Below are 19,748 nucleotides of genomic sequence, written 5' to 3' on the forward strand. Positions count from 1 at the left end.
AGGTCATGTGTACACTAGGCAGTCAGCAGGAAAAAATCTATAGAACAAAGCACTTTTTGTTGAAGGCCTTACACTGTACATGTCTTAGCATTACCAAAGACTTTGGACTAGGTCTAGTTCTGTCACATGAACAGATCATTTCTTAGTGCTTGGACCACAGAGACAAGCCTGTTGGTATAGTTTCATCCCCAAACACTCCACACTTTACAGTCTGAGGTTGTGCAATAATGTGAAACAAAACATAGTAAGTGAAGAAGAACATGAGATTTGCCTCAAAACGGCACTCCCTATCTGAATTACAAGAATATAGATGCACTGCTGGAGATTCATAATAATGCTATTACAGAGAAATAAAAAAGGGAAATGAGGGGAAGTGCACAAGGGAGAGGAAGGGTAAGATGTCAGTGGAACTGGAAACAGAAGATGAAAATGTTTTAATTACCAGTCTTCTTGCTCTCACACTGTACACATGATTTATCAACCCCTGAGTTTCCTGGGGAGGCTCTCCCAACATGCTGTTCCTCAGCATGAGAACCAGGAGCCCTGTACCAGCAGGATGGACCTCTCTCCCATGCTGAGTGGGAGACCACCAGTGACCCGGCAGTCATTTCTCTCCATAAAAGCCACCTGACTGGGCTAGTTCTAACCTTGAGTTGCTTAAGACTGGAGAACGACCGTGGTTCATAGTGTAGTGCCTACTGTTACTGCAGTGATGAAATTTGGGATTCCTTCTGCCACAGTGAAAGAGGGGCAGAATCACTTTATATTTATGGATGCAAAAAAGATTGTTGTGCACAGGAACATTCACCTCTGAGCAGCTGAAGTGCTGAAAGCCTGGCAAGTTTGTACAAACTCTCTTGGAAGTGCCTCTCAAGAGCTATGAGCATAAGGACTACTCCTTATTAATTTGAGCCCATGAAGGCCCCAGTTCTCAGGGATAAAAGTTCATTCAGGCTGATGTGTTGATAAGCTGCAGGTCATAAGAAAGGTAGATGCCAGAAGAGTGTTTGACAGAATTAAAACACAGAAAAGTCCTCAGAAAAGTGGTGTGTTTTAATTTCAAATTGTTTTCATTTTGCAATCTGTCTCCAAGCAAAGATCCCATCAGTTTGTTAATAGAAAAGCGCAGAATGAAAGATTTGAATTGTGTTTCATCTCAAACTGTGTACACATACCCCATGCTCATGCAGATACTTACCCCATACCATGGATTATTAAACCAATATAGAAAACCACAAAGAGGTGGTGGGTGTACCAGAACACCTCATAGCATGATCTTCTGATGAGCTCTGTGGATGAAGTCATGATCAAAACAAGAGCCACAGTTATCACAACTCCAGTTACTCCAGCTATGGTGGTCAGCACCTCTCCTGTTGTGTTCTAGAACGAGCATATATTATTACTATTACTATTGTTGGTGTTGTTACTACTATTTTCACTGTTAATATTGTTACTGAGGTGACTATTACATAAGAAATCAAATTCTACAATATATTTTCAGCATATGAAAAAAAAACCACGACAACAACATAAAAAGATACACAGGTAAGGCAAACTTCAATTTCACTGTAGAAGAACATGGAAAAACGTCCCCCTGTTCTATTTCTACTCGGGTTTATCCCAAGCAGATGTGTAAATGTTTGCTTCAACTTATTTGTTTCAAGAATTAAAAGGAGGAAATTAGGCAGTCTCAGTTGTACTTTTATCTATTTATCTTATGCAAAAGTGTCTCAGAAAAAAAAAAAAAAAAAAAAAAAAAAAAAGGAAACAGATTAGAGAAAAGAGAAGATTAAGCCTAGAGATGTAATAACCAAAACAACACTACGAACTGTCCTATTCATGTGAGGGTGATAAAGTGAGGTGCTAAGACACCTGCAAAGTGTGGGGCTTTCCTGTGGTTCTTTTTATCTCAGTCTGTGAGTTTTTAGCAGCCCTGAAATGGTGCATAAAAATGGCATGCTCTCATTTACTTAAACAGCATATCTCATTTACTTGTTCCTTACATTTACCTGTTCCTTACATTTACTTGTTCCTTACATTTACCTGTACAGTCATTGGATAATATTAACTTTTTTTTTGAAAGACATGTTTATGCCTATATGTATATTCACATTTTTTTGCTTGTCAGCACTGAAACATTAATATTCTGGGCTACATCAGGTTCCTTTTTTGTTCATGACTCACAGACATCAGCACAAGTCTGTTACATCTGTCTAAACCCCCCAAAATAAACTGAAGTGAGAATGAAGATGTATTTTGAATACAACAGTCAGATGCTGATCTCAGAAAGTGCAAATCATGAAGAACAGCAGTAAAAATCCCACACACAAGATGAGACTCAAGCTAAATATGCCAGCAGAGTGTAAATTAAGTCTCTACTTGGCCTGCAAAGCATATATATATCTGTTTTTCCGGGACTGATGTGAAAGAATGAGGGAATTGAGCATGCCTACTGGATTGTGAGTTGGTTCTACAGCTTAATATCCTAACAAAAAAAAAAAATAACACATATTGTGCTTCAAAGTGCACTCATCTGATATGGAAATACTAGAGGTAATAAAATTCCACAATGTCATTTTTACAGTCACTTTTTACAGTAAAATCATTCTTTCAAATGTTCACACTTGACAGCACACGGCACATTTTCAAATTGGTGCCTGTGAAGAGTGTATTCAGATTCTTCTACATGTTAACAGGATTGATCTAGGTGATATTTTGAAAATTTCCACTACAGTGGCTAGTTGAATGTTGAGATGAAACAAGGAAAAATGTCAAAGACACTTAGTACATCACCACTGGAGGGTTAAAATGGAACAGAAAAAGAAACCTGAATTGTTGTTCTCAGAACTTTCTTCTCTGAAGTTAGAAGAAATCTTTTCTTTGCTTTCCTTCATAATTTATTAATTCTGAGTATAGGTACTAAGACAGAAGTGTGAGATAAAAGAAATATAATCATTAGAGGTTAGAGTATAATCTAGGCTGTAAATTAGAAAGTAATTGTGGAGTCTATTGCTATGAAAAATCTGGGAAAGAATCTCAGAAAATGCTAGCTTTCCTTCTCAAGGGTACTTAGGACCTTAATGTTAATTAGAAGCCTACCTATCAATAATATTACCATGGGAAGACTTAGTGAAGAAAAAAATGTGTACTAGAAGGCAGTAGGTTGCCATTCAGTACTGTGAGCTCTCCTATGTTTTACATTTCAAGTGTAAGTGGTGAGAATGGGCACCAAGTATTTAAGAGACTAGGCAGCTTTGTCCTTGCTCACGGTTCTGCTTTGGCTATTTTCTCAGCACTAACATCAAGACATCATACTCTTGAGACTTGATTTGTTTCCTTTTCTTCAAACTTAAGAACTGTTTATTTGTTTGTTTAGAAAGATGTAGAAGTCACGTTATCTAAACTGGAGAAAAAACAGGACAAAATGCCTTGTAACTGAAAAGCACTATGAAATCCTTTGATGGTTGTCCAGCCATCATCTCACTTTGTTTCTGATTGAAAGGCCCCCAGTTCAGGATGTTCAAACAGCCTTCACTATATGCTAGATATGCAGGAATTTCCTCAAGAACAGAAGCAATACATATGGGATTCTTGGCAGGGCATACAGCATACAGCAATGTACACAAGGAAACAGATAGCATCTGATGTACAGTATAATGGAATAAGGAAAAAAGCAGAGCAACTTTTGCATGTTTTACACTTATGCACTGCAGAAAGACTGCGTTCCTCTTTACCTCATGAGTCTTTTAAGAAAGATCTCCACCCATGCTGAGAGCAAGCACACCCATTTATTTGCAGTCTTGCACACACTGTCCCTAGCTTCCCAGTGCATAGGATATAGTGCTTCCCATAGACAATAAGCCTCTGGATGTTGCTTATTATTTTCCCTGGGCAGCCACACTCTACACGTAATAGGGTAGAACCAACCTCCAGACTGGGAAGATAACACATGGGGAGAGGCAAGTAACAACAATGAAAGAAGTGTTATGTACTATTGGTGTTATTTCCTTTGTTTTTTACTTCTTTTTCTAGAAGGAGGAAGAAAGAAAAAGAGAAAGAGAAGTTGTGTTAGCTCTATATATTTATAGTTTACTTTAGTTTTTTAAATTCCTTGCAGGTTTGTTTCATTGTCTACTATTCATGACACTCCTTACCCTCCCTCCCAGCTGTCTCCTGACAAACTAATTAAAATACTATAGACATTTCTTTGAGCTTAGTAACCTGAAAATTGCAGCTCTGAGTAAGTGTTTTCAGCTGAAATTGAGGTTAACCTCTGGCAGCACCTTCTCGCTCTGGTTAAAAGGCTTTGAAATATAGTTTTCCCAACAATAGAATCCACAGAGGAAATTTTTTTCATGAGGAAAACCAAAAAGTGGCAGCTTACCATTTCATAGGTTCTTATTGGGTTCAAGTAGCTTTCATTTGGGCTTTTGCCAAGGCCAGAAAGTTTTTTCTGTAACTCCCCTGCTTCCTTTGACTGGCTGTTATGATACCGCTCAATGTTGATCAAGTGGGCAACAATATGGATGGCTACATTAGGGAAGAATGGGGCAAAATTAGACACGCTTGTGTGTGTCCGCTGCACCAGAAGGAGCTTCATTAAGCACACTCCAGGCTATTTGAAAAGCCTGTGCACGGATCGAGAGCATTGCATAGAATAAACTGAAAATTTGATCTTATATATGTTTCATAAGTTGCAACTGCTTCAAACTGGAGAGAAGTTCCATGGTCATCTCCCATGTTTACAGTCAAGTGCCCTGCAGGCTTTGGTGTCATTGAAGATGAACCTCTTGAGAGATGAGATAAAGGCAGTTGCCTCTCTTTTTAAAAAGTATGAAACAAACTAATTAAAATACTTTTTTTTTTTTTTTTTTTTTTAATTTATAGACTTAAAATTTATAGACTTTAAATTTTTTTAAATTTATAGACTAAGAAGTGTCAAGGTCTAACTTTGGTTCACAAGACTCTACCTTGTCCATTTTAGGCACAGACTATGTTGCAGCTTGAAATAAGAAGATTTAAGAGACGCATTCAAAATCTACCCTTATCAAGAAGCCAAGCAGATATAGTATCACATTATGCTGGTAGAGCCTGGGAAACCCACAGGAACTATGATTTTAAGGAAGAGGTCTGAATCACAGGATTAACTCTGATTTGCCCTGAGGATAATATATCACCTCTACTTCTGGCCTCCTCCCAAAAGGGATAGCAAATGGCCAGTTTAAAAAAATGTCTGAGTGAAGTAAGAACTCTCTCATAATCCCTTTCCTGAGTAGGAAGATGATAATTTCAAAAGAGGAAAAAGAATACTTTATTTTATTATTGGCTAACATACATAAAGTCATAATCATGCTAGGTGTAGGGTTTCACAATTTTCAGTATGAGAGATTCTCAAATCCATTACAGGAAAGTTGTAATTAAGTCAAAGTATTAAATGCTGAAGGATGAAAAAAACAATGAAAAACAATTATGTGTTTACAGTAGAGCTATTAGGATACACTATTTCTAGATTTTATAATTAGTTTCCCATCACCATCCCTCCTTCACTGTTTACCTTTTACTGTCCCTGACCATCAAAAAAAACCTACCTAAAAAGCAGTATTTGCAGCAAAACAAATACGATCTGTTTCCCTGAACAATATTCTCTTAAAATAGTTTTTTTTTCCTTTTCCTTTTTTTCTTTTCCCCCTTCCCTTTCCCTTTCCCTTTCCCTTTCCCTTTCCCTTTCCCTTTCCCTTTCCCTTTCCCTTTCCCTTTCCCTTTCCCTTTCCCTTTCCCTTTCCCTTTCCCTTTCCCTTTCCCTTTCCCTTTCCCTTTCCCTTTCCCTTCCCCTTTCCCTTCCCCTTCCCCTTCCCCTTCCCCTTCCCCTTCCCCTTCCCCTTCCCCTTCCCCTTCCCCTTCCCCTTCCCCTTCCCCTTCCCCTTCCCCTTCCCCTTCCCCTTCCCCTTCCCCTTCCCCTTCCCCTTTCCCTTTCCCTTTTCCTTTCCCTTTCCCTTTCCCTTTCCCTTTCCCTTTCCCTTTCCCTTTCCCTTTCCCTTTCCCTTTCCCTTTCCCTTTCCCTTTCCCTTTCCCTTTCCCTTTCCCTTTCCCTTTTTTGTTCTTTCCCCCTTTTTAATCGTTACTCCTTGCACAAAAGTAATACCTTACTGCACTAGTCATTGTGTAATTATAGCTGTAAACAGGGTTTAATGCTTAAGGATTTTGGTATTCCAATTCTTTTAGATGTCTATTCACTTAATGAGCTCTCTCACTCCCTATGCAGCTCCTACACAACATGTGGAAAGTGCTAAAGGCATGGGAATACAAGTTAAGGCAGGATGCTGGCCATGGAAGTGCTTGAAGCATCTAGTGCAAAAAGGTGGAATATTGCACTCTGCCTCCCAACAGCATCTGTCCAGGCTGGAGAGAGGTTATTTACACTCTGTTCTGATGGGATCCGCTAAAGCACTGGTTGCTCCAAACACACTCTGATTGACTGTCAGGTTGTCATGCAAAAGGTTGTGTCATACAAAATGAATGTTAGTTTAAGTGAAAGACCTACTTTTAAATCCTTACTATATGTAACTAAGAGTAGGAACTTAAACCAAAGCACCTAGTCACCAGGTTCACTGGTTATTCTCTTGTGAGCCATTTCTGAAGAAACCCTTAATAAAAATAATCACCTATTTATTGTCATCCCAAGTGAATATCCTGAGCATCCACAATAAAACATCAAGCCCCCATTTTTTTCTGAATCTTTGTTTCAATGAATAATGAATTCACACAAACTAGAATAGCTTCAGCAGTGTGTAGACTGAATCCGAAAAGGTGTAAACTGCACAGATATAAAATGAGACTGGAAATTAGAAGACAAGCTCAAGCCATCACAGGAATGAAACTCTAAAATAACCTTTCAATAAACTGGATAAAGGGATCAAGCAATCTAAGCAGCTTTTAGGCTCATTTTATAAAATAAAATGTGTGATGTGACTTTAAAGGATATTAGGCTTGGTGATCCAGCATGTCCTGTGTACATCATTAGGTATTAGGCATTGCATGTAAAACAGCCTGGCCACCACCAAGCTTGAGGTGCTTGCTGCAGCCATGCCCTTGGTATGCTGGAAGATTGCATGAGACCACAAACAGGGAGGGAGACGTGTGGATGCAGACTGTCAGAACCCAAATGCCTGAGAGGCTCCAAGCTGCAGGGTTTAGGTGGCAGCTGTGTGGGGGCTGTGGCAATCTGTTCCCAAGAGTACAACTGATATATAAGCAGTATATAAACATTGTTTATGTATTTAAGCGTAACAGCATTTTTAAATGCAGAGTGGGGAGGAAGGAGTTGTTCCTATGTGGAGCTCCTTTCTGAACAGATGTTTTGGCCTGGTAAGGATGTTATCAGATCCAGCTGGAAGGGAACCAACTCATTGCTTGATGCAGACCTGATTTCTCTGACATCTGAAAAAGCTCACTTGGAAGGTGGGACTGAAGTTGTGGAGCTGTATGCTGCTTGTAGTCCTGTACCTGACCATGGTAAGGAGTAGAAAAAAAAAAATCCAAGGTTGGGAAGCCATGACAGTGAATCTCTGAGAGGACTTCCATCAAGGAGTTTTATCTTGGCATCTGCAAGTGATTAGTGGAGGAATCAGTAATGGTACTTGTACTTCTTGTTCCCTATCCCTGCAGGATGGGCTTTATAACTCTGGCATAGTGTAAATAGTCACCACAGCCTTGAGACAACATGAATTTCACACAGTTATGATCCAAAACATTGTCTTTCCAAGGGCTCCCTGCAGCAACTAAACTGCAGGTTTTGGACTTGTTCACTTAAGAATAGAAACATTGACTAGATTTGGAGGTTTGAATCTGTGTTCATAATATGATATATTTTCTTTTGCCTTCAAAATATCTAAATCTATGAAGAATGGATATTGCACATTGTGAAGTCTTCATGCAAAATGAACACATTTCTGTTGTTTAAAAAGCTGCCAAATTGTGCACTTTCCTCAAACTGCAGTGATGTCTAGTCACATCAGCAGAAACAGAAAACTCTGTGTTACCTACTACATGTTGAGTGCCTAAAATGAGATGAAGTGGTACTTTCTTCCTGAACAATAGAGGTCCATGCTTCTTAACAAAGTATTTGTAATCCTGCGCAAAATAAACAAACAAACAAACAAATAAATAAATAAAATCCTGTGGGCTGAATAGATATCACTTCCCAAGAAGGTCTCTACCTAAGATATATAGAAAGTCAATCATGTTGCAACTTATCCCTGGAAGAAGAAATCTGTTATCTGCTCATTAACCTAGCACAATTTTTCTGTAGGCTATTAAAAGACACGGTTTTACTTTATTATTATTATTATTATTATTATTATTATTATTTTTCTTTTTTTCCCAGCTGCATATTGTTCTGCTTTACTGCTTTACTGTCAATGAAAACATCATCCTACACTCTTCTTAGGGACTTACCCCATTTCCCTTCTGAGGAATATTCTCTCAAACTTTCATCTGTCAGGTAGAGGGTATTGCAAGTGTGGAAGACTTATGGAATGAAAAGGATAAGCCTTGTCTGCAACCTACATGTATTCTGTAGAAGCTATTGATGTATAGAATATAATGATATAATGAAAAATATTGATATTCAAGCTAATGTACTGAATATATTGGTTTACTTCAATCACACATCATCTTAAATTTTGCCTTGAGTGTCATTAGATTAATATTTCTGGTGTTGTTTTTTTGTGCTGCTAGGAAAAAACGATTCAGTCTAAAAGTGAATTATAGCTGAATGGTAAGAGTAATGCAAAGATCTAATTCCAATTTCAATGTGGTTCATTTAGTATACAATAATTGTAACAGACTAAAAAATCTGGCACTGAATACATTGCCATTAACTAAAATATTTTACTTCCCAAAAGTATACTTTCTGAAGGTCCTTTGCATCTGCAGTATATAGAAATTACCAAGTAATTCCAAAACTAATATGCAAATTTCTGAAATCTGAGTTTACAGCATTTTTTTTGTCTTTGTGTGTGTGTGTGCATTTTTTTTTTCCTGCACTGCTTAGATAAGCTAATCATGAGAGCAAAGTATCAGGTACTACATCTTAGGATTTTCAGTTCAATGTTTTCCACATTCTGCATGACTAATTATAAAGTACAGAAAAATCATGTAATCATTTAAACAAAGTTTTTTTTTTTTTTTTTTTTTTTTTTATCAGTGCATGAAGACTGAAGGATATCAACTGTTGTTATTAACATCTGGAACCTCTGAAGCACTTAACATTCATTAATTTGTATTTGACCCTGAGATGTTCTATGCAGTCCACCTCTGAGATCAAATAAAAGGTTTTATTGGAAAGAGTGGGGGAGGGAAAGTGTTGCTATTAGAGCATGGTGTTTACTGTACATATTCTTAAATACAAAGAGAAGTAATTAAATTATCTTGAAAGTCTGGTCAATTTAGCTAGTCTTATTCAGCCAATTGTGCCTTCAGTGAAGCATGCACAACTTTCATTGAACCAAACAGAAATTGCATGTGTTTATCTGAGGACAACATTTCTCTCTGTCATTTTCTGCATGCCTGTACAGGGTAGTAATCAAAATGAAGCTTGCTGCTAGCAGTTAAATGTTTTGGTTAACCAGCCCATCATGGTCAAAGGGTCAGATCCTGGCCTTTATGACCACAGTGAAGAGACCAGCTCTGCAGGAACCTAAGACAAGCACAGGCAATTCTGCCCCTGACCAAAACTGTAGTCTTTTGAAACTCAGTGCCTTATGCCATTTCTGGTTACAGACAACATTTAATTCAGCTTTGTGCTGTCTTTGTGGATCAAAAAAGTATTGATTATGTTAAAAGTACATGAGTGACCACACATGAGCTTGCATTAGATTTTTATTTTTTAATGGTTGTAAACATCAAATGAGAGCTTGACTTGGACTTGTTTTTATCTTAGATGGAAGCTTATAATCTTTAATATATTTTTCTTCCTAGTATTTGCACTAGGTCTAGAGCTAAACAATCTGACTGAAAACAAATAAACAAACAAACAAAAACAACAACAACAACAAAAAAAAAACACAATGGAAATTTGATTTTCTGCAATTTCTGGAAGCACAATACTGAGATATCAGCTAAACTTCTTTTGAAGATAAGAGTCTATTTTCCTGAAAATTTCCTAGTTTACACAAAAAAAATATTACTCAGATCACCAGAGCCCTCCACATAGGAATCGCTATCAAACAATGGTTAAAAATTGAAAGGTTTCCCATTTATTTTTATTTTTTAATTGTAGATAGCTAAGATCTTGTCAGAAGACAAACACATCTGATATCACTGTATTTCTGTCTGCATTTAGCAGATTTTTAAAGAAAAATGTACTATGGGAATTTCTAAGGAACAGGAACCACCATTTGAAACAGACAAACTACAAAGAAACCTTCTGTCCTTCCCCTACTTTCCCTTAATTGCTTAAGCATTATTCGTTTCATAATTCAAACACAGTTGCAGCAATATATCTGTATAACCTTTCTGCAAGCATCAAAACCATACAAGGAATGGATTGTTCTTCAAAACATGCACTGTATGCCAAAGTAAAAAAAAAAGTTCCCCCAACAGTGCTGGCTTCATAAAATGTATAAGTATACGTTCTTATGACAGTGACAAAACAGTGAGAAAAAGGAGTTGTACAAAATGTTATTTACTATCTATTGTAGATATCTTTAGGTTCAGTTTGTTGTCTCTCAACCGCAAAATCCCTTTTTGAATTAGAAAGTATAGAATGATTTGCACTCATCAAACTGAGTGCATGAAACAATGATTTTATTCTAGCAGAATTACAGGTCCATAAGGAAGATTTATTAGTGGGTGAATAACTCCCAGACAGCTCTTATCATAGACAGGCATGCAGGATGCAGGAAGCCAAACTAAGCAGAATTCCCTTTACTGAATTTTCAACGATGCCCTTGATTATAGATAGCATTGTTTACCCTCTCTTCCCTCCAACTTTCTTCTTCCACTAGTCTCTAATTATATCCCTTTATGACCTGACCAATTAAAGCCCAATCTTGACTTTGTATTAGAGTTGATGAAAAATTAAAGATACAGATGTACTTTTTCCAAGGCCACGCACACCTCAGCTGAGCTGGCTGACTGCTAGAAGCCAGACAATACTAACGTCATGCTGACTATTTTTAGCACACTATTGAATAAATATGCTGGAATAACACCACCTGGCAAGCTGAGATGAATGCATGTTACTTTAACAATAAAGAAGTCTACAATTTTATATTGTGAGGATAAGCTTACTGATCTGATCTGCAAATTGGTTTAACTTGCTGCCACATTTAAGCTATTGATCATACAGGGTAGAACACTCACTTAACTAAGAATTACTAAATTGCAATAGTCTAATAGGAGTTGACTATGCTTCTGTATAACAAAAGGCAATATTGGTAGTACCTGGATAAATAATGTGTCAGTTGAGAAAAAAATAGCATCTACTTATACATCAATTTAATATTGTTACACGTTTTTAAAAGGGACTCCATATACTTGTGGGTACCTCTTTTCTCTGAAAGAAGAAATGCTGGTTTTCTTTCACAATATGTGTTGTAGATTGATTTATTATTATTATCATTATTTTTAATAGATTTGAAATTTATTTTGGACAACTGAGCTTCTGGTCATTCTTTAACCAAGGCTGTCTTGGTGTCATGATGTAGTGTTTTTCCAGGTAAGATACTTGTTTTCAACGTATCCATTAGAGAAGCATGAGTTCATGAGTTGTCTTTTTTTTTCATCAAATTTCCCTGTATTTGGTTTTCTTCCTCAATTATCTCATCAACTGTTTGTCCATTTTATATTTTGGAAAAAAATAACACAAGCAAGCAAGCAAACAAACAAACAAAACAACCAAAAACTACTAACATTCAATTTCTCTCTAGAGAGTAACTAAATTAAATAGTGGTGTTTTCTGATATTTTATATGAACTCTGTTTTGTTGTTGTTTTTGTTTGCTTGATTGTTTTTTTCTTGGAAATACTGAGGCTATAATGTAATCACCTTTATGATAGACTTACACTTCCAAAACTGTCCATCATAGTGCACTAACAAACATTTTTATATGAATATAAAAAACAAAGTAAAAAACAAAACAAACAAACAAACAAACACACACACAAAACATAAAGGCTTTGACTGTGCAGTTTTGCTTTCTTTTTGGAGCATGACAAATTATACACCAAGTAGGAGCTGGTTAATTTACATTCCTGGGTTGATTTGTTAATTAGAGAAGCAATGTTGCATTCTGTAGGAATCTGCTATATGCTGAAACTGAATTCTGATAGATGAATGGACATGACAGATAAGTAAATCATCATAATGTACTATAGGATGCACATTTTCATCCTCCAACCTTCCCCTCTGAATTCTTTAATGCTACATACAAAGGCCAAATTTTAGCTGTTGGTTCCTGATAACAATCCTGATGCCAGACTCTTTTCTCTCTACATGGGGATATTGACTGTCCATATATGCAAAGGAAAGAAACTCCTAAATACAGAATGAAAAGAACATTGGGACCAAGATCCACCTGACAGCCTGGGGGTAGAACTTTTACCCTCCAATGTATTATGATTGTAAATAATCCTGATTAACTCCCGTGTCTTCTTCACTTTTTCTAAGACAACAATGCTGTCTGACCTAAATACCTCTCCATCTCTATGTGCTTATGTCCTCCTTATGTTGCCATTTGTTCTTTCTTCTCTGCATATTGCTCTTTCCCATGTTATCACCTGTTCCCCATATGCAGTCTAAATTCCTCCAAACTTCAGTCCTGTGCAGGTATTTTACAGAATCACAGAATCACAGAATCACAGAATTTTCTAGGTTGGAAGAGACCTCAAGGTCATCGAGTCCAACCTCCAACCTAACGCTAACAGCCCTCCACTAAACCATATCCCTAAGCTCTACATCTAAACGTCTTTTGAAGACTTCTAGGGATGGTGACTCCACCACTTCCCTGGGCAGCCTGTTCCAGTGCCTCACAACCCTTTCAGTGAAGAAGTTCTTCCTAACATCTAGCCTAAAACTCCCCTGGCTCAACTTAAACCCATTCCCCCTCGTCCTGTCACCAGGCACGTGGGAGAACAGGCCAACCCCCACCTCGCTACAGCCTCCCTTGAGGTACCTAAAAAGAGCGATAAGGTCGCCCCTGAGCCTCCTCTTCTCCAGGCTGAACAAGCCCAGCTCCCTCAGCCGCTCCTCGTAGGACTTGTTCTCCAGGCCCCTCACCAGCTTCGTCGCCCTTCTCTGCACCCGCTCAAGCACCTCCATGTCCTTCTTGTAGCGAGGGGCCCAAAACTGAACACAGTACTCGAGGTGCGGCCTCACCAGAGCTGAGTACAGGGGGACGATCACCTCCCTAGCCCTGCTGGTCACGCTGTTCCTAATACAAGCCAGGATGCCGTTGGCCTTCTTGGCCACCTGAGCACACTGCTGGCTCATATTCAGCCGACTGTCCACCATCACTCCCAGGTCCTTCTCTGCCTGGCAGCTTTCCAACCATTCCTCTCCCAGCCTGTAGCTCTGCTTGGGGTTATTGCGCCCCAGGTGCAGGACCCGGCACTTGGCCTTGTTAAACTTCATGCAGTTGACCTCAGCCCATCGGTGCAGCCTATCCAGATCCTCCTGCAGAGCTTTCCTACCCTCGAGCAGATCGACACACGCACCTAACTTGGTGTCATCTGCGAACTTACTGAGGGTGCACTCGATGCCCTCGTCCAGATCATCAATGAAGATATTAAAGAGGACCGGCCCCAGCACTGAGCCCTGGGGGATGCCACTAGTGACTGGCCTCCAACTGGACTTGGCTCCATTCACCACGACTCTTTGGGCCCGGCTATCCAGCCAGTTTCTAACCAGTTTTTAACCATTTAGGGAACAGGAGAGTACTGTGTCTTCTTCCCAGCCAGGTGAATGAACACCTGTAGATGAATAGTCACAAGAACAAGCAGGACAGAAAACTTTGGATCTCAAAATACAGGTTTTCCTTCATAGGGGCAATGAGTTCCCTTTACCCGTAACCTATTTTTAAAAAATATTTAGGAATGTAATATTTTTGAGACAGTTGCTTGCCTCAAAGTCAGACAAAATGTATTACCTGAATGGAAAGTTATAGAAGAAGAGGATGCAGCAGTGGACAGATGAACAATGTGACTTTTAAACACCATTTCCTTAGGAATTCAGACTATAATGCTATTTCATCTACCCAAACATTTGTTCATGGGGATTTAGTTTAAGTTACTTACACCAAATATTAAGAACACACAAGCTGGTCGCATTAGCTAAAAGGCAACTAGTAGTTACTACCCAAATTGAAAGTTTATTTGTAATCAAACTTTTCTCATGGGAAATAAAGAGAAAAGAAAAAGAAAAGAAGAGAAAGGAAGACAAAAGAAGAGAAAAGAAGAGAAAAGAAGAGAAGAGAAGAGAAAAGAAAAGAAAAGAAAAGAAAAGAAAAGAAAAGAAAAGAAAAGAAAAGAAAAGAAAAGAAAAGAAAAGAAAAGAAAAGAAAAAAAGAAAAGAAAAGAAAAGAAAAGAAAAGAAAAGAAAAGAAAAGAAAAGAAAAGAAAAGAAAAGAAAAGAAAAGAAAAGAAAAGAAAAGAAAAGAAAAGAAAAGAAAAGAAAAGAAAAGAAAAGAAAAGAAAAGAAAAGAAAAGAAAAGAAAAGAGAAAAGAGAAGAAAAGAAAAGAGAAGAAAAGAAAAGAGAAGAAAAGAAAAGAAAAGAGAAGAGAAGAAAAGAGAAGAGAAGAAAAGAGAAGAGAAGAAAAGAGAAGAAAAGAGAAGAGAAGAAAAGAAAAGAAAAGAAAAGAAAAGAAAAGAAAAGAAAAGAAAAGAAAAGAAAAGAAAAGAAAAGAAAAGAAAAGAAAAGAGAAGAAAAGAAAAGAGAAGAGAAGAGAAGAAAAGAAAAGAAAAGAAAAGAGAAGAAAAGAAAAGAGAAGAAAAGAAAAGAGAAGAAAAGAAAAGAGAAGAAAAGAAAAGAGAAGAAAAGAAAAGAGAAGAGAAGAGAAGAGAAGAGAAGAGAAGAGAAGAGAAGAGAAGAGAAGAGAAGAGAAGAAAAGAAAAGAAAAGAAAAGAAAAGAAAAGAAAAGAAAAGAAAAGAAAAGAAAAGAAAAGAAAAGAAAAGAAAAGAAAAGAAAAGAAAAGAAAAGAAAAGAAAAGAAAAAGAGAAAAAAGGTTACAAATCATTAATCAGCTGGGACTCCAGCACCTGTTTAAATTTGCAGTCACCAAATGATTGCACTAAAATAGCACACATCAGAGCAGATGGGGACTACAGAATCACTGTGAAATTCAAAACAGTTCAAAGGCAAAGAAGAACAACAAAGTAAAATAAAGAAAGCTTACTTGCATTTACAGATATTCCATAGGCAACCATCTTGTGAAATATGATGTTTTTGTCAAGCTGTCTCCTCAGTGCTCCTCCACAGCACTTAGTGAAAAAGCAAAAGTTGTTTTATACCATTCCTATTACTACTTTCAACTCACATTCTGGAGAGGAGAACAGAGGAGTTCAGTACATTTTAAAATCTAATGTTGAAGGAATTTGGTGGAAGTTCTGATTCAAACTTTGGGGTTTAAGTGTGTGTTTTCAGCTTAGTAACACTCCATGTTTTCTTAAAACTATTCAGTTTATGAGGGGCTCAAAATCAGGTTGGGCAAAACTCTGCTGCTTTTCTCTGTGACATTTATGTGTTTTATTTAGGTTGACAACTCATTTGCTGGCATAAAAACACAAGACCTATCTGTGTGCATAACTAGGCTGGGCCACCACTGCTTGCAAGCTCAGAACTTACAATGAAAGCATTCTTGCTGCTTTCAGGAAATGCAGACCCTAGGATGGTGAGCCTGTCTAGACCTTGGGTGTTTGCATGCTTGTGCATTGCTGAGCCATATTTCCACTATAGGATGTGCTGGATGTTGGCATGCTGGTGGATAGCTGGGTGGCTCTGTGCAGAACCCACCTGGGGCCAGGGTGGGCTGCAGTGAGCCAAAGCTAACATGCTCTGCTGGAGCCTAGACAGCACTGGCGGGCCTAACTCAACTTCTGAGGTGTGTGCTGGCTGTCTGGATTGCTCATTTGGCCTGGAAAATTTCCATGCCAAAGATCCTGATATGTATGATCCTGATCCACGTTGCTTCCCAACTAACAAATCATCCAAAAATTTGGAGCACGTGGGATGGCAATGACTTTTGGAAGGTCATTGGATCAAGCCCTGAGCTGACTCTGCTGGAGCCAGTCAAGCTGCTTCCTACCAAAGGCAGAATATTGTTCAGAAAATCAAAATTTTAATCATCTGTGTGAGGAGTTCCAGTTCTCCGAGTTCTTAAACAGCATTTAAGTGGGCATGGAAATATTTTATAATTCACAAACTGGAGTCCAGGAAGATTTTTTTTCTTAAATTCTCAGCTCTTACACTCAAAAAATTATAAAACAGTATGAATTCCCAACCCCTAAAGACCATTTGAAATGTAACAGCGCTCTGAAGAAAACAAACAAACAAACAAACAAATAAAAAAAATGAAAATAGTAACAAACACAGTAGAATAAATTAATGCTATGATTTCTAAATTCCAATTGTTCTTTGAGTCAGGAAGTGATCAGTGATTTTTTATCTAAACTTGTGGTATTGGAATTGCTGTGACTGTAATAGTTCACTGCAAGCTGAAGCTATAGCTAGTAGAGATAAAGCCATAAGTACTTCCTATGTGTAATGCTGAGGTTAATGTAAATGCCTGTAAGCAGATGACAACTCAATTACAAATACTCATGTTTACAAGAAGGGAAGACCTGAATGGTGGCCACTCAGTCAAAAGGGTTTAAACATGTTCCTTATTATCCTTGTGACACATTTATCTGTACATTTCCTCTTACTGATTTTCACTTTGCAGTTACACAGGATACTCATGATGGATACATATTGTCTCCATTTGTCCGAGTTGCATTCTTATGTCCCTTTTTTGTAGCTCCTCACTTTTCATTTCATGACACCATACTATGCAGTGGCTGCCAAAATCAGTGTTGCATTCAGTGCTGTGTTAAATAAGCCATTTGTTTCTCCTCGGTCATGAATACTGACAATTTAAATGGTAATAGCTAGGCAACAATGTACAAACTTGTCTATCAAAAATTAAAGTTCCTTGGAAATTGTTTGATATGGACAATATTGCTGAACTACAGAAGTAAAAAGGGGAGGATAATATGTCTATATGAGAAATGGTACTTACAATGTTTGCTCCTCTTAAGAATGAAATAAGATTTCTGCTGACTGGTAACAGGATTAGCATGCAGTTAAAATTAAGGCACGTTGCAGAAGCTCTTGCCCAAGCCAGTGTTGACTGTATATATAACATTATAAAGAAATTAGATTACAAGTTTGGTACAGTAAGAAAAAAAAAAAAAAAAAAAGAAAAGGAAATACTACAGTAACATAATACTTTTATATGTGAAAATTACTGTTGAAGCATCAAAAAAATACTATCATGAAAACTGTGAATAAAATCAGACTATGCATACATTCTTCTTGTGGAGCACTTTAACAATCAAATTTGTACTTACTCCCAGCATAATCCGTGTATAAATGTAAGCATCTTCGTCTTCATACCAATAGAAGGTATCAATAAACAAATATAAATTCAATCCCAGCCACACCAACTACAAAGCAGACAGGCTGCAGATTAGTGACATTTAGAGTATTTTTAATGCATATAAAACTGGTTATGGTTATAGTTTGAAAAGTATCTGAGAGATACTTCAAAATCAGTGTGCAATGCAGCTCTTGATCACAGATGATAGAAATCACAAATGCCTGCTGGAATGAGGTTATCTTAGCAAATGCAGGATTATAGCCTTATCCCCACATCCCCAACAGAGGATATAGATGACATTTACTGTGTGGTGGTAAACTTGATCTTAAACACAGAGCTTAGTCTGGTCTCTAAAAAGGCAATAAAAGCTAAAATTAAAGAATTCCAGAAATGGAGGGAGTTAGGAGCTAAGGAAATTCCTTTCTCTGCCCCCCATGCATTCACCAAAGCCTCTGAAAATGATACAGAATATAATTGAATCACAATTCCAAACCGTCGGTTGCCTTTACCTGAGGAGTAATGTATATGGACTTAGAAATAATTAAAAATAAAACAGTAAGACTTTAAATTGTTTTTAAGACTAGTTATAAAAAGGCTGCTGAATATTTTATAGCAAGTTTTACATTTAGCTTGGGAGTATTACTGTAAGCAAACCATAAAATGTCTTTTAAACAAGCTTAAAATATTTATATATATCCAATTATTTTTTTCTTTTCTTTTTAGTACTAAAAATACTCACTAATAACAGGACCGAGAGTTTTTCATTCAAAATCCAACATGCCATCCTGAGTGCCTCTTCCTATGCTATGAGCAGCTGACTCTTGCCTTGTAGTGTAACCTGAGTTCTCCATCCATTCCTCAGGCTTTTCGACTAACTCCTCTTGTCTTTAGGTTTTAATAAGCACCTACTGGGAGCAGGAGCTCTCTAGGAATTTTCTAATTAAGGACTCCGCGACAAGAGCAGATCACCCAAATGACGTGTCTTGTGACCTGTGTAAATAAAATGCTGGTCATTGTCCAGTCCTTCTCCTCAAAGTTATTTCTCAGCAAATGAGAGATGCTGTCACTAAATTGTCCTCTTGTACTGATATTGTCTTGTTCGCTTTTTCTTTCCTTTCACTTTTTTTTTGTTTGTTTTCAATTTGAGCAGAATATCACAGTTCTTCATGATTTGTCTTCTAATTTAGTAGCAAATGAGAGTATTCCGTATTTGTGCATTACTGTACTCAGAACTGCTAAAAAACCCCAACCAACCAACCAAAAAAAAAAAAAACACCACGCAACAAAACAAACTTGGAGATGGCAAAGCCACCCAGTCAGGAGTCAGGAATTGTCAGAATAAAGGGTGCCCCTGTAACATTCATCTGGATTTCTTGTGACTATGGTAATGTTAAAATGCATGATAGTTTTTCATTCAGTTGACTGCAATGAAAAATACGCAGTTACTTTCTCCTATTACTCTTTGGTGTAAGGACACAAATTCTGCTTCCTTCCCTCTCTTCTAGGAGGAGAGAAGCAAAAAGTAATTTCCTCCCAGGCTTCCCTGTCAAGCCTCACAAACTTCAGCTGCCTTCATCCGTTATCTATGAGGTAAGGGGAGGATGCCTACTTCAGAGGTCTGAGTACAAAGGGATTAGGAAAGCTGTGTCCCTTTCTCACATGTGTGGCTAAAGCAGCCTGGCAGGTGGCTCTTCATGTGCTCCTGACCCTGCTCCCGCAATTTCTCTGCTGATGTGGCTTTGGCAGCACTTAAGGTACTCAGGAAATACAAGCCTCTTCCAAATGCAATACACAAATACTGTCCAGGGCTAGAGTTTACTCGTTTTTCCAGGATTTGTTTTTATTTACAAAACCAGATGTTTCTGTTCCGCCAAGTTTGTACTGAGGATGTTCAGCTATTTTCTTCTCCTCAGAGGTTTGTTCCAGCAAGGATTTAATGAGCCACCTGCAAAAATGGGTGAGGAGATCTCAGTATCTATCAGGAAGATCAAAACCTTTTGACAGGTCAGTTTATCAGAGAATAAGGTTAGTCTGTCCAGGACTTTTTAGTAGGTGGTTATTTGAATGGCCAGCACCATAATTTGATTCATTGTGAAGAACATATTTTCTGATTT

General features: G+C 37.7%; 1 protein-coding gene across 1 annotated transcript in view; it reads right to left on the reverse strand.

Annotated features, from left to right (window-relative positions):
• Positions 1-18,418, reverse strand: part of NOX3 (NADPH oxidase 3) — a gene marked incomplete at both ends in the record, with an annotated part of 41,786 nt that extends 23,368 nt beyond the window's left edge. The window contains 6 exons of the mRNA XM_084515846.1: positions 1,199-1,380; positions 4,385-4,530; positions 15,394-15,478; positions 17,275-17,385; positions 17,606-17,701; positions 18,374-18,418. Of these exons, the coding sequence (XP_084371972.1) occupies positions 1,199-1,380; positions 4,385-4,530; positions 15,394-15,478; positions 17,275-17,385; positions 17,606-17,701; positions 18,374-18,418 (665 nt within the window). The remainder of the gene's footprint in view (positions 1-1,198; positions 1,381-4,384; positions 4,531-15,393; positions 15,479-17,274; positions 17,386-17,605; positions 17,702-18,373) is intronic.
• Positions 18,419-19,748: the final 1,330 nt, after the last annotated feature.

The sequence above is a fragment of the Aythya ferina genome (assembly GCF_964211825.1).
Source record: "Aythya ferina genome assembly, chromosome: 3".
NCBI lineage: Eukaryota > Metazoa > Chordata > Aves > Anseriformes > Anatidae > Aythya > Aythya ferina.